A 13773-nucleotide genomic window follows, 5' to 3' on the forward strand; every position below is an offset into this window, starting at 1 on the left:
AAACGTGTGGGGGAACTAAACCCTGCACATTTGTGCTGTGCCTGCCAGGTTGATAAACTGATTTTAACCACGCTTGAAGAGCTGAAGGCCAAGTCTGGCATCAGGTCTGATGCAAATGCATGTGTCTCACCAATCTGATACTCTCCTTTGCTGAGGTATCCCGATGATGGCATAGATTTCAAATGAGGTGCATCATAAATCCTAGGAGTGCTGATCTTGTTTTAAGGAGAATTAAAGAACAGCTGCCAGTCTGAACTATTTCTCTTTTGTAGAAGGATGTAATAGAAACAGACCTCTTGTGTGGGAAACAAACACTAGCAAGCAGGAAAGAAAATAGTCAAAAATAAAAGTGTTGAGCCCACACATACTATCCCAGGGTTTGAAAGAATCTACTCCTCTACTTGAGATTGAAGAATGGGATTTATTTGAGGCACTCCAGTGGCCGAAAGCAAACATTTCTGCAGAGTGAAAAGAACAGGAGTACTTGTGGCACCTGAGAGACTAACAAATTTATTAGAGCATAAGCTTTCGTGGACTACAACCCCAGAGTGTGTGTCATGGTTACCAGGTGAGCTGTGCCATAAAGCTCTTTTGGTCACTTGACTGCATCATCGTGTGCCTCACTCTGGGTGGAATCACATACTCCAACCATTCAGACAGGGTCTCTGGGCTGCAGCCCCTTGTTTATACAACTATATTATTCCAATAGGCCCGACTGTGTTGGGCACCTGTAACAGCAGCTGATTAAAGTGACTCAAAAACAGCATCATCAAAACTTAGTATTTAATTGCTCAAGGAAACACAGCATTTAGGAAAATGGGTTAACACAGAGTCCTATACACATTTCTTTACTAAGATTAACTTCTCTAGTCATAGCTCAGGTAAACCCATCTCTGGCTGGGAGAAACAAACTGTCCTCCTCACAGCATGCTGTCTTCTTGCAAGTCTGACAACAGTCACTGACTCACTTGGCAATCCCTCACTCCTTCCTGAGGCCAGCATCTTTAAAGGTTTATAATTCCATTTAATCCTACAGAGTCAGGTTTTGGAAGAGTAAACTATGCCAGCCTAGTGGGAGCCAAGCAGGTTGCTTCTTCCCATCAATGGCTCAGCCATTGCTATCTTAACTCCTTTGTAGCTGTTCATCCCAGGTATCTTATCTTTGCCATTGTTTGGTTTTCAATTTGCTTTCCCCTCCACTATTGACTGAACGCTGGCAGACAGGCAGTTAGCAGATAACCTGTGGGCAAAAGGACATTTATAAAAAAAACAAAACAAAAACACATAACTCCTTCTTTCTCCACGCTTTGTTAGCATCCACAAAGAAGAGCATCTAGTTCTCATGGTAGTAAAGAAAAGCTACCAAACACAGTCCTGCTGCAGTGTCAGAACTTTCCGAGTCTTCAGACAACTCCAGTGCTTCAGCTAATGGCATCTCCAAGCAGCAGCCAATGAAGTTAAGATTCTTGTCCATTTCTTTTCATCTATTAAGAAAGCGATAGATCAGTGGGTCTTAACCTTTTTTTCATTTGCCGACCCCTAAAAAATTTCAAATGGAGGTGTGGACCCCTTTGGGAATCTATTGTCTGTTCATATAGTTGACTTATGATCAATCGGTTTTCAGTCGTAAGTTTTTTGCAGACCCCTTAGACCAAGTCCACGGACCAGAGGTTGAGAACTACTGCAATAGATGGGTAACAAAGAAATTAACATGGAAGGCAGTTTCACTACTCTGGAGAAAGCAGAACAGCAGCAGTCGTAGGCACTGGAGATCCACATTTTTCATAGCAGGGCTTCACTCCTTTTGAGTGAGCAGAAAGTGGGGGAATTTGATGGATTGTCTGCAGCAGTGAACACCCTGTAACTGATGAATCACAAGGGTATTTATGCATATTACTGCTCCAAGCTTTCAAGGGAGAATAGACTGTCATGGAAAACTACCAAAGAATGTTCAAGTAGATCCTACATCCATATCACCACAGGCTATAACCTAGCCAGGTCTCAATCTAAGCAGGGTGAAACTGGCTAATACTCAGATGAGAAACTCACCAGGGTAACTTAAAAACATACAGGAACAGATGTCAAAGCAATAGGTGTACATAAGTACATAAAGTATTGAATTGGATGGTGCAGTATTATGTTAGGTGGCAGTTTTCTGAAGCTATTCATTCAGATGTGGTGGAAACTCCCATCCTCCCACACAGGCTCAGTACTTTTCATCCTTCCAACGCACTTCTTCTGTGAAGCCCACAAACTGTGAGTCTATAAAAGCAACAACAATCTAAGGTAGAACCTGCAGGGTCTCCAGCGTGAGTGTTATGCTATGACAACTGTAAGTTCAGCAGGAGAAGAACTGATACTGTGCAAGATAGACAAGTAGATTGGTGGTACTTCCTGACCTTCTGTACACTGTTCACAGGTTCAGTAACTGGCTAAATAATAGCTTTATAATATCTAAGCAGTTTAGCAATTATATAGTTCCTTTCATCCAACTCATTTGACAGTTACATGGCAAAGTGGGTCACAGAACAAGAGCTGAAGCCTGCACAGTATCAAACTCCTTGGCATGTGGTAACCTAATAACTAGGTAAAGCCACACCAAAAAGCAGCTAGCCCTGGGGCTTCAGTTGAAGACCTTATTTTGACAGAAAGTCAAGTAGGCACCAGCTTCAGCCTCTCCAACAGCTGAGCTGAAATCACCATATACTACCCCCTACAGCTCAGAGAGCTGCATGTTTTATTAGTTTATGGATTAGCAAGAATAGCAAACTGGGCAGGGGAGGACTCCATAATTCAAGGTTTCAGCTTTAGAAAGCACCTTTGGGACAAAAACTGAGGGCAGAGGTCTGCATATACACAATAATATTTATGCACCCACATTTGCACACAGACTGGGGAATATGCACAGATGAGCTAGATACCTTGTAACTGCCTGTCTCTTTACCTGAAAAATGGCTAGACACAGGTGCAGGTGTCATATTTTACTGCAAAAAGTAATCATATTTCTCTTCCATCTATCCAAAGGTACATGATTACACACTTTGAAGTATGGGCAAAGGAAATCATGCAACAGATGAAGGTATCTGGAACCCCATTTCTGTAATAAGCAAATTTGACCTCCCCTTTTTATTAGTTTGACGACTGGCTTTCTAGGTGTATGACATTTATAATTACACAATTATCACATTAAATACATTCATAGTAATCAGGATCGTGTTTCTTGCTAACAGCCAGAAACCTTAGCTCTTAAAGACAAATGCGTTCTTCCAAAGAGGACAGAAACTTTAGAACGGTTTTAGTATTTAAAAACGTTGAAAGCAGAATACTCTTCCCCCACCCACCTTGAAATAAAGCTGAGGAAATTTAGCATTTACGCAGAGATTAGGAGCACTGGTCTGAGCAAAGCGTAAAGCAAACAGGCTGTGTCCACTGTCAAGTTTGGAGTCAAGGCTCCTCACAATGAACCAACCTCCATGATCTCTCAGAGCTGGGCCTCTGCAGTTGAAGTGCTTATCACTAAGCTTATCAGGAAGCCAAAGATGGGCTCACTTTCATTTTAGCCCAAAATGTTCTGCCTATAGGTTAAAGGTTAATTGCCTAAAGTAGGGCTGATCGTAACTTTTTTCATAGCTCAACCCACATCAGACAAAGGATGCCCAAGGCATGAGAAAAATACACAATTAGTATTGGAAAAGTTTAATGAGTTTATTTTTGAAAAGTTGTTTGACTGAAATAAGCTTGTGCATTAGTTACAAAATATATTAGAGATACTTCAGTGAAACCAGCAGAGTGTGCATTGTGTTCAAATGCAGATCAGAGCGTTTCTTCAATAATACTGACTAGAGTACTTGTTTGCACCAAAGCATTAGTGCACATTTGATGAGAAAAAGAATGTCTTCTAGTAAGGCAAACAAAGGCAATCCATTTTGTTTACTACCAGATTTAAATTATTCAATAGGCAGGACCACTTGCTACATAGCCAGCCCATAGAATGAGTTTTTCCATCTCACAAATATAGTTGCCTGCATATAATTACGTGCTGACAATTTTTAAAGAATTACTCCCCCTGCCCTGCAGGGGGACACTGAGCTAAAAAGAGGAATCTCATATGCAATATATTATACTCAGAGAATTCTGAGAGCAGCAACTTTGCAAGTACACCCATACATAAAGAATACATAGCAGGAATAAGGGAGAGACAAGAGAGAACATGGGAGGAGGGAGGGGGAAATCAAATAAGTATCTTAGATGTCTGTACACTAATGTAAGAATAGGGAATAAGCAGGACGAACTAGAAATGCTAGTTATTGAAAACAGCTACGACATAGTTGGCATCATAGACTTGGTGGGATAATACACTACTGGTATATTGGTATAGAAGGGTACAGGTTGCTCAGGAAAGACAGGCAGGGAAAAAACGGGAAGGGATGTTGCTTTGTGTATATATTAAATGTATACACTTGGAAATAGGAGACAGATTTGTTGAAGGATAAAAGGAATAAAAAACAAGGGTGATGTCATGGCAAGGATTTACTATAGACCACCTACTCAGAAAGAAGAGGTGGATAAGACTTTTTTTTAAAACTAACAAAATCATCCAAAACACAGGACTTGGTGGTGATGGGGGACTTCACTACCCAAACATCTGTTGGGAATATAACACAACAGGGCACAGATTATCCAATAAGTTCTTGGAATGTATTAGAGCTTTTTTTATTTCAGAAGGTAGAGAAAACGACTAGGGGAGAGGCTGTTCTAGATTTGATTTTGACAAATATGGAGGAACTGGTTGAGAATTTGAAAGTGGAAAGCAGCTTGGGTGCAAGTGATCACGAAATGGTAGAGTTTGTGATTCTAAAGAATGGTAGGAGGGAAAACAGTACAATAAAGATAATGGATTTTAAGAAGGCAGGCTTTAGCAAACTCAGGGAGTTGGTAGGTAAGATCCCATAGGAAGCAAGTCTAAATGGGGGACTGGACTACAAGATCTTTTGAGGTTCCTTTCAGTCCTACAATTCTATTATTCTAAGACTGTTTGACACAGGTAACAGAAATTTGATTTAAAAAATAGAAGGGGAAAGTAATCCAGCTTCTAAACATAAGATGATATATATACACACACACACACACACAAAATATTGCAAAAGCACCAAGAGTCACAGAGAAAGAACTATAGACAAAACCTAAATTCAGCATTTCCCTGAAAAAGTTAACAGTTGAAAACTAGGCTAATCATTGCAACTCCACATTTGTTTTAGATTGCTTTATTCCAGAAATTTTCATAAATCTGTGGCAGTTGTGATCCATAATCCATTCTCCTTTTAAGTATTTTTCAAGATCATTCTTCAACCGTCATAGCATAATGATATCTTAAAAGAGAAGAAAAACAGACCACTAGGGGAAAAGGTGAAGCAAATACACTATAAAGCTGTATTTTATCACGGAAATTGAACTCTCAAACAATGCCAACTCAAAAAGAGATTAAATAAAATAACGTTAACAACTGAGATTGTACATATCTGGATGGTAACTCAATCCAGCATTTAAGTTCTACGAATTTCTTTCCACCAGCTGAAATTACATTCCCACGTGTGATATAACAGACAATTCTGGAACTGCACTGTAGCAAAGATAATTTGAAAAAAAAAAAAATTAAGTAGTTGAGTGAGGTCTGCATAGATAAGTACGTAAGGTTAGTAAGACAGAATATATTTGGCTGATATTTAACATATCAGCTCAGAAAGTCTCCCATGTAAGCTTTGTGGTTAAATCAGCTTGGCATTGGGTTAGAATTCCATAGTGCAACCTTTAATAAGTACACAATAGATACAGTATCAGCAGCAGCTAAAACTGTTAATGTTACATATTTTTTTCTGCCAGTGTATCATGCACCAACTTTTTTATTTCCTATTAGGCTGCGCTATTTTACATTATCCAATTGAAATAATAAAAACTTATGTATACTACAGAGCTGCCACCATGCTGAATTTCATTCAAGTCAAAAGTAGACTAGATTGAGATTTTTAAAAAGCAGATAGTTGTGCCTGGGAATTGACGGTCTTTTGTAAAAAAGAATCTTAAGGATTTTGAAAGGGTGATGAAAATGGAACTCCTAGAGGTGTTAAATTGGCACTTCAAAGACCCGTACACACACACAAAACCACCTGTTATAACATGGTGCTCCGACAATGAAGTTTGTAACAGAGTGGGCCTTTGTGTGTTAACTGTCCTCCCTCCCTGTGGTTAGTCCTTGTTGGGCTGCTTAGAAGGGGACTGATACTTGGGCTGCCCTGTAGCAATATTTACACAACTAGAGGTGAGGCAAACCCCACTTGCCAGCTTCCCCATCTCAGAAAAATACTCCATGCTGACTGGGAGATATTCATACATTTATGCATGGCCTGGTTCCGTATTTTCTGTATCAGATTGTCTATATGCCTAACACAGGAAAAATAAGGCTTTTTTTGTGTTTTAAAAAAGTAATCTCTGTGTTTATATACAAATCTGAAGATATTGTAGAGTTGAAAAGAATTCTATACATTAAAATCCATTATTTTTCGATTAGCAGCAGAGAGTTTGGACTAACCAGCTTCTAATGCACAAGACTACAACATTAACACGGGATGCAGACAATCAGTCTAGAAAGCCAAGAAATAGGCACAGGAATCTCCAAGGTTTTTTTTTTTTTTATAAAGTAAATGTAGTGTTTGTGAAAGATGCCACTATAGAAACTAGAATGTGCTCGTTTATTATAAGAGCACATAGCAATGCAAGTTGACCAACACTGCCCTACTAGCGGGCTACCATCCTGTTCTTTTCTAGGTGGTGAGGGTGGCTAACCTACTATGTCCTGGAGCTCTCTAGTTCAACAAGCCACCATCACTTTTGGCACTATATGGACAATTGTTTACTGAGAACTAGTGATAGACCTCCACCACATTTCACACAGGCCACCCGAGTGCCATTTGACAGGAATGATTTTAGAACTCTGGTAAGTTTGGCACAAGTCAGGTGTGATCAAGAGGTAAAAGTTTCCATGATCCCTGAGCCACCTACTATATATCTTCTTCCTCTCTGTCGAACATATCTCACACCAATATGATCTATCACCACAAAAAGCATCCCTACCAATGCAGAACTTTAACCCATCCAGCACCACCTTAGTTATAGTGGAAGAGCGTCAGCCATGTTTTTACACAAGTGCAAACAAGGTGAACACAAACATTTTGGGAGGGGGGAAAAAGAATAAATAAGTTACAGGGAGGCCTAAAAGCCATAGTTTTTATCAGCATTTCCTCAGTGATCTCAGCACATTCAGCAGAAACATTTGTTTAGCCTTTTCTGGGGCTGTATTGCATGGGTTTTGTAGAAAACTTTTCAGAAGTCCAAGATTGATTCAACACCATCATGCGGGTTCCTGTTTGAATGTTCCCGAACATAATTCCCAGGGAGAAAAAAAGAGAGACAGACCGACAGACGTCTAGGGACTGAGTCCTAATCTTACTTCATATTCCAAAAGGAACACGGTAAATTCAAAGTGATGGAGTTTCCCTTGCTGCGCATTCCCTGGCTAAGCTATAAAGGCACTAAAATAGTCTGTACTTTTGTTTCCTTCCTCTATTCTTGCCATTTGGATTTAAGTCCTTTTAGAAATGGTCTATATTGCAAGGTGAATATCTCCTGATTTGTAGCATGAGAGCACCTTCCATAGTTGAGCTAGTTCACTTCCGCTACAGTATGTGCGTTGCATCCCCCTGGGCAGTGGTGTAGTCACACTGGAACACCCTTCTGGTACTATTAAGCAGCAGCTGTGGCAATGAAGTCAATCCACCTCATTCTGAGGGAAACCCTCATTCTGAACTGTGTCCCTTTGAGCAGCCCCACGACACCTCCCCCTTTGGGTCCAGTCTGTTCACCTACCCTGCCCGGCTCAGCCCCTGCTACGCTGCTGCTTCTCTCAGTGTTTCTGCTGCCTGGCAGCAGCTGGTCACAATGGGAAGTGCTTTGCATGCTGCTGCCACTTGGTGCCTGTCCCAGCACTGGCACCACTGACAGCCTCCTGGAGGCTTCATATGTATTTTAGTTAAAGGAGATGCTCAGCAGTGATGGATGGTGCAGGGCAGCTCAGATGTTCCCAGGGACAAGAGGCTGCCGTGTCTGGTCAAGAGCCCTGAGCAGCAGCAGCAGAGTTTTGGCCCTGGTGCTTCAAGCTTCTGGCTGAGATAGGTGAGAGGGAGATTGACAGACAAAGGGACAAACCAGCTGAGACTGAAGGGCAGATGGGCAGAGAGCAGGACAAACAGGGGGGAAGGTCTATGGGGTAGGAGCACAAGAGGTCAATCAGGAGGACAGAGGCACTTAGGCAGGTGCACAGGCACAGAAAGGATCCCACAGGACAGAGGGGCAGACAGGCATATACAAAGTGGTCAGTGGGGGCAGCTGCTATTTAGCCCTCAAGGAAGGACAGGGAGGGGGATGATCTCAGAGAACCAGCTGAAATTGGAGCCAGAAGCTGGAGGTGCCATTTTCCAGGAGCAAATAGGAGAAACTTCCCTGCGATTCTGGGTCCTGTTGCGTTAACTCCCCAGGGAGATGTGACCTGGACCAGCCTGAACTAGTTGTACCTCTCTCATCCTGCCTGTCCCCTGGCCCTTAGCCTCCTTATGCTAGATACTGCTAGCCTGAGCGCCAAGTAATCCTCCTGCTTTATCCTCTACCACCCCCACATGACCCCCACTCCTCCCAGCTGCTTCCCCATCCTCATCCCCTGCTCTCTTTTAGTGGCATTCCAATACTTTCATATTTAGGACATCTGGGGCATTTAGCTTCAATGCTCCACTTTCTCACAGACTTCTAGAAGTGGAATTTGACCCAACCTCCCCCAGTGTAGGAAGAGAGCTGCTTCAATAAATTCTTATTGAAGAATTTCACCTTTGATAACACAGCAATACTTCTCTCAGTTAGCTTAATACAGTAACAGAGAACAAGAAGAAATATTTAATACATGATCCACAGAGGAAAAAGCTTGTATACCAAAGACAGCAAATTCTATTCCGTTAAATCAGCTGTATTAACCTGCAGAATGGCATTGTTCAACCCAGATAACTGCTCTTATCATGAAGCTTTTCCCCTCTGGAAAATCCCTTCGTTCATGCTCTTATCCTTCCAATCTGTTGTGGAAGAACAGCAGTGCAGGGCTCCCTTAGTTAGGGCACAACAGACTATACAGCCCCATCAGTACTGCGAGGTTGAAAGCCCTCTTTCCGTACAATGTTCAAGTCTAAACGTGTTACAACCTCACAGCGCACCAGAAGAGTATCATCTTTTACATAGGTTCTTTGCTTCAAAGCTTGCAGGTGCATGAATGTCACATAACCAAAACCTTTTGGGTTGCGGTGGATTGCTGGTCTCTGGAAGGCTAGAAGCTCAGGTTTGGCTTCCATTACTTCTTCGTGATTCTGCCTTGCAAGTCCCTCTGATTGATCCAAAATAGAAAGTCGTATGGTGCCCTGAAATGGCCAAGGCAGATGACTGTCATAGTCTCCTTGCATAGTATGGACAAAGAGGGATATAAAGTTAGCACAGCGCTGAGAATTTGGTAACTGGATATGCAGGCGCAAACACAGTTTGTAGCCTGGTTTCCCAGTGTAGAAGCCAGGGCTGTGGATCACAACAGGTCTCTCTTCTTCTTGGGCTCTCAGATGTATGCTGAAGTTCTCAATCTTCCAGATGTAAATGCCGTTACATTGTTGTGCCTCCATTTCGGCAATTTTTTCCTCTAGATTTTGGATAGTGCGTTTGAGGTCTCCCACGTGAGCGCTCTGAGTCTCCATTTTAGCAATAAGCTCTCTGATCTGGTGATCTTGTCTTACCAGGCGACCTTCCAACTGCTGAATGGTTTCCTTGAAGTTCTCAACGTCTGGGTTGCAGTCATATGTGGCAGGTGGGACATGCGAGAAGAGAGATGGCTCAAAAGATAGGCCACTGAGGTAGGACATGGGAGTTGTGGTAGTAACACTAATACTCCGGAGAGTCTGAGCCATCATTCTCATGTGAACCTGAGTGAACTCTTGCATATGACGTGCCAACTCATTCCTCTGCATCTAGAATTTAAAGAGACATGGCATCATAAACTCTCGAGCAGCAAAAACATTTCCTGCAACTAAGCCACAAAATATTGGGCTTCAAAGATAAACTGCAGTGCATAATAGAAATGGCTTTAGCTAACACAAATCAGCTGGAACAAAAACTAAGACAAAACAAGTGATGTGACAAATTCAAGTCAAGTCCAACTGAGAGGACCTTGTTTTGGACCAGCCTTAAGATCAGATAGCTCAGAAAAATAACCAGTCCAGGTGCCTGTACAGACAAATAGCGTTTAAGTCAAAATGATTTGTTAAAATCATGATGTAAAAGGTAATAGAATTCCTCCACTACTTTGCATAAATTTAATACTGCCATAAATACAATCCTGTTAGCAATCAGCAATGTATTCCCTACATTGCACTGCAGTCGTGGCACTAGAGCCCTGAATCTGACAGTGTATTCAGGAAAGGCAAGGAGAGCAATCGGTTGAAGATGAGAGAAACGTACCGTTAAAAGGAAGTACTGTAATTAGAAAACTTGGAACTTCCCCCACAATTTGCACTACTTCACCAAAAATCATGAGTTTGAGGATTATGTGGATTTTAAGTAGTCGCCACTTGCTTTCCCTAAACTACAGGAGTTACATACCTGGCATTTAAAAACTTTCATACGGCAAAGTTACAGAAGACAATTGGTATTTAAGCTTAAAATATACTCTGAAATCAACACAGGTAAGAACAGCAAAATAAAACCACCCCAGAAAATTATTAGATTTAGGGTAGACTTTGCTAAAGCATCCGGGCACTTGTCTAATCAAGCCGTCGTTGCCTTCAACAGAAGCGGAGTTAGGTCAATGCTGACAGCTTTTGAAAGTCGAACTGTAAAAATCAAACCCGGGAAATCTGTGACACAGACTGGATGAAAGGTACTGAGAAGTTCTTTGCATTGATGTGCGTAAAAGAAAGATTTACCTTTTCAGGACATCCAAAGGCACTGTATGTACATGGTACTGGGGCGGTAGGGCAGTCATTATCATAATGATTAGGCATCTAAAACCAAAATGAGAGTTAAGGTTAATTTTTCTTTAAGATGAATAGTTTACATTCTCCTCTTCAGATCAAAGTCTTCTTGTTTCAGAAAAGAAATTATGCCATTTGATCACAGAACATGATGAAAGAATTAGTGACTGTGTGTGTTAAGCGCACAGCAACATTCCAACTCTCAGGATCCAGCCTAAATATGTGGCTATACTTAAATACAACAGATTTCAACATTTTAATGGAATAATGAGCAACCACACACCACTAATTTGCACTTCACTAGACACTAAGTGTTAAAGGCCATTTAGTAAATTATTGCAAGGTAATGCAGCAACATTACAGGAAGTCACCCCAGTGTAATATTCCATGATAACTGTTATTCTCCATAAATTTGAGACTCCAGGAAAGGGGGATTAGTTATGTTGACCTAGAGGGTGACAGGACGTCTCCAATGACAGTCACCTCAGTGCACATTCTTATACACAATATGTGTACAGTTGACTTTAGAACTGATCAGAACCTTGAACAAACTAGCCTTTCAGGATCAGACATAAGTACAAGCAGTTGCTTGAAGTCCTATTTGATGCCACTTACGATCACCATAATAGCCAGGCACTTTGCGATGTACTCCATGGTTCCAATCCAGATTTCTGCATAACAGAGTTTGCTGTCAACAATCCATGTGTTTAAAGTTCACCTGAATTGCAACTGCAGACAGGAACACCATTTAGAGCAGTGGTTTTCGATCAGGGATCCCGGGGGTGGGGGGCGATCAGGTTTCAGGGGGTCTGCCAAGCATGGCTGGTGTTAAGACTCACTAGGGCCCAGGGAAGAAAGCTGAAGCCCCCGCGCACAGGACTGTGGCCCAGGACCCTGAGCTCCAGCATCTGGGGCTGAAGCCGAAGCCTGAGCAACTTAGCTTCGCGGTGCCCCTAGTGGTGTGGGACCTCAGGCAATTGCCCTGCTTTCTACCCCTTAATGCCAGCCAAGGCTTTTATATGGAGAAAAACAGTAGTTGTGGCACCGGTGGGCCGTGGAGTTTTTATAGCGTGCTGGGGGGGACCTCAGAAAGAAAAAGGTTGAGAACCCCAGATTTAGAGGAAGTTTGACATGTGATAAATCAGACACTTACATGGGTTACCATAAAATCTTAAATTGTTTGCAGCTAGATAGGTTAAATATTATTTAGGATGCACTCCAACCTGACAGACAGACATATGGCGAAAAGGTAGGCTCTTACCTGTTCTCTGATGAGCATTGTATTGCAATATTCACAAAACACATTTGCAAGTGGACAGTTCTGGTCATGAAGCTTCATTTTTTGAAAAGGTGAGAAAGAAAATGAGAACTATTAGTAACAATTAAATGATTATTAAAAGAGAAGGGAGCATCGATTTGCCTGTGTTCTAAATGTCTATGTAAAATTCTTGATCATTTATTTTTTAAGTCTCAAGCTTTGTATCTTGCTGGATTTAATTAGGTAATAGGAAATTACCCTCCTTTCTGATTCCTGAATGAGTCTTTTCACTTTCTGGAATTTTATTCTTGTCTCATCAGAAATTCATAGTGATAAGTCCTATTTCTGATTCTACAAAATTCTGATTCTAAAGTTGCCCAAGATATTGAGAAGTTTGGGTTTAATTAACTGTATTAAGGATGTAAACATTTTAAAGAATTTTCTTGTGTAACTGATATTAATGAATATATTAAGAAGTCTTAACATTTGACAAAAAGGGTAAAAAGGGTCACAAACATGATGTGCATTAATGTGGGAATTTTCAATGGCAGATTTTGAAGTGCTTTTCAGATAAACCTAATATACCCCTGAGACAGATTAGGTCTATATAGAGATAAGGAAATGAAAGCTCAAAACACAGAAGCCAGATGCTCAAGGTCACCCAGGAGTCAGAATCAGAGCTAAGAACAGAATCCAGAAGTTTTGCTCCAACTCTCTTGTTCCAAGGAAAGATTTAGACATTGGAGCACAGCTCTCCCTCTCTACACTCGTCCATGTTTCCAGCAGGTAACGTGTTTGTGTGCAGAGCAAGACAGCCTGCACAACACCAGTATTTTTGTCCTATCCTGTTATCCTGGCCCCTCCCCCCTTTTCTTTTTAAGGTCATTGTGGGATGCTAATGCTGACATCTCTCTTTGTAAGGTCAAAATTAAAGGTCCCCTCTTATACAAACTCTTCCACCTCCCCATGCACCGTAGGGTCTCCAAAAAAGGTTTAGCCAAGCATGACCCCATCTTGACCACACACACACACACACACACACACACACACACAAAGGGTGGGGGGGGAAACTAGTCTTCAACTGTCCAAGAGAGGACAATCTGGAGGTCACAACCTCCTAATGAAAGGTTTCAGAGTAGCAGCCGTGTTAGTCTGTATCCGCAAAAAGAAGTACAGGAGGACTTGTGGCACCTTAGAGACTAACAAATTTATTAGAGCATAAGCTTTCGTGGACTACAGCCCACTTCTTCGGATGCATCCGAAGAAGTGGGCTGTAGTCCACGAAAGCTTATGCTCTAATAAATTTGTTAGTCTCTAAGGTGCCACAAGTCCTCCTAACCTCCTAATGTCCAGCAAAGCAACACAGAAAGCTGTTTCTGGATCAATTTACTATTCTGATGAACACCCTCC

General features: G+C 41.6%; 1 protein-coding gene across 7 annotated transcripts in view; it reads right to left on the reverse strand.

The window, feature by feature from the left end:
• Positions 1 to 8977: 8977 nt before the first annotated feature.
• TRAF6 (TNF receptor associated factor 6) overlaps positions 8978 to 13773 on the reverse strand; it is a 31125-nt gene continuing 26329 nt past the window's right edge. For all 7 annotated transcript variants that reach the window (XM_005304516.4, XM_024100343.3, XM_065592759.1 and 4 more), the window contains 3 exons: positions 12367 to 12438; positions 11058 to 11135; positions 8978 to 10103 (listed from right to left, as the gene is read on the reverse strand). In XM_005304516.4, the coding sequence (XP_005304573.1) occupies positions 9222 to 10103; positions 11058 to 11135; positions 12367 to 12438 (1032 nt within the window). In that variant the 3' untranslated portion in view covers positions 8978 to 9221. The remainder of the gene's footprint in view (positions 10104 to 11057; positions 11136 to 12366; positions 12439 to 13773) is intronic.

Source organism: Chrysemys picta, chromosome 4 (genome assembly GCF_011386835.1).
Source record: "Chrysemys picta bellii isolate R12L10 chromosome 4, ASM1138683v2, whole genome shotgun sequence".
Lineage (NCBI taxonomy): Eukaryota > Metazoa > Chordata > Testudines > Emydidae > Chrysemys > Chrysemys picta.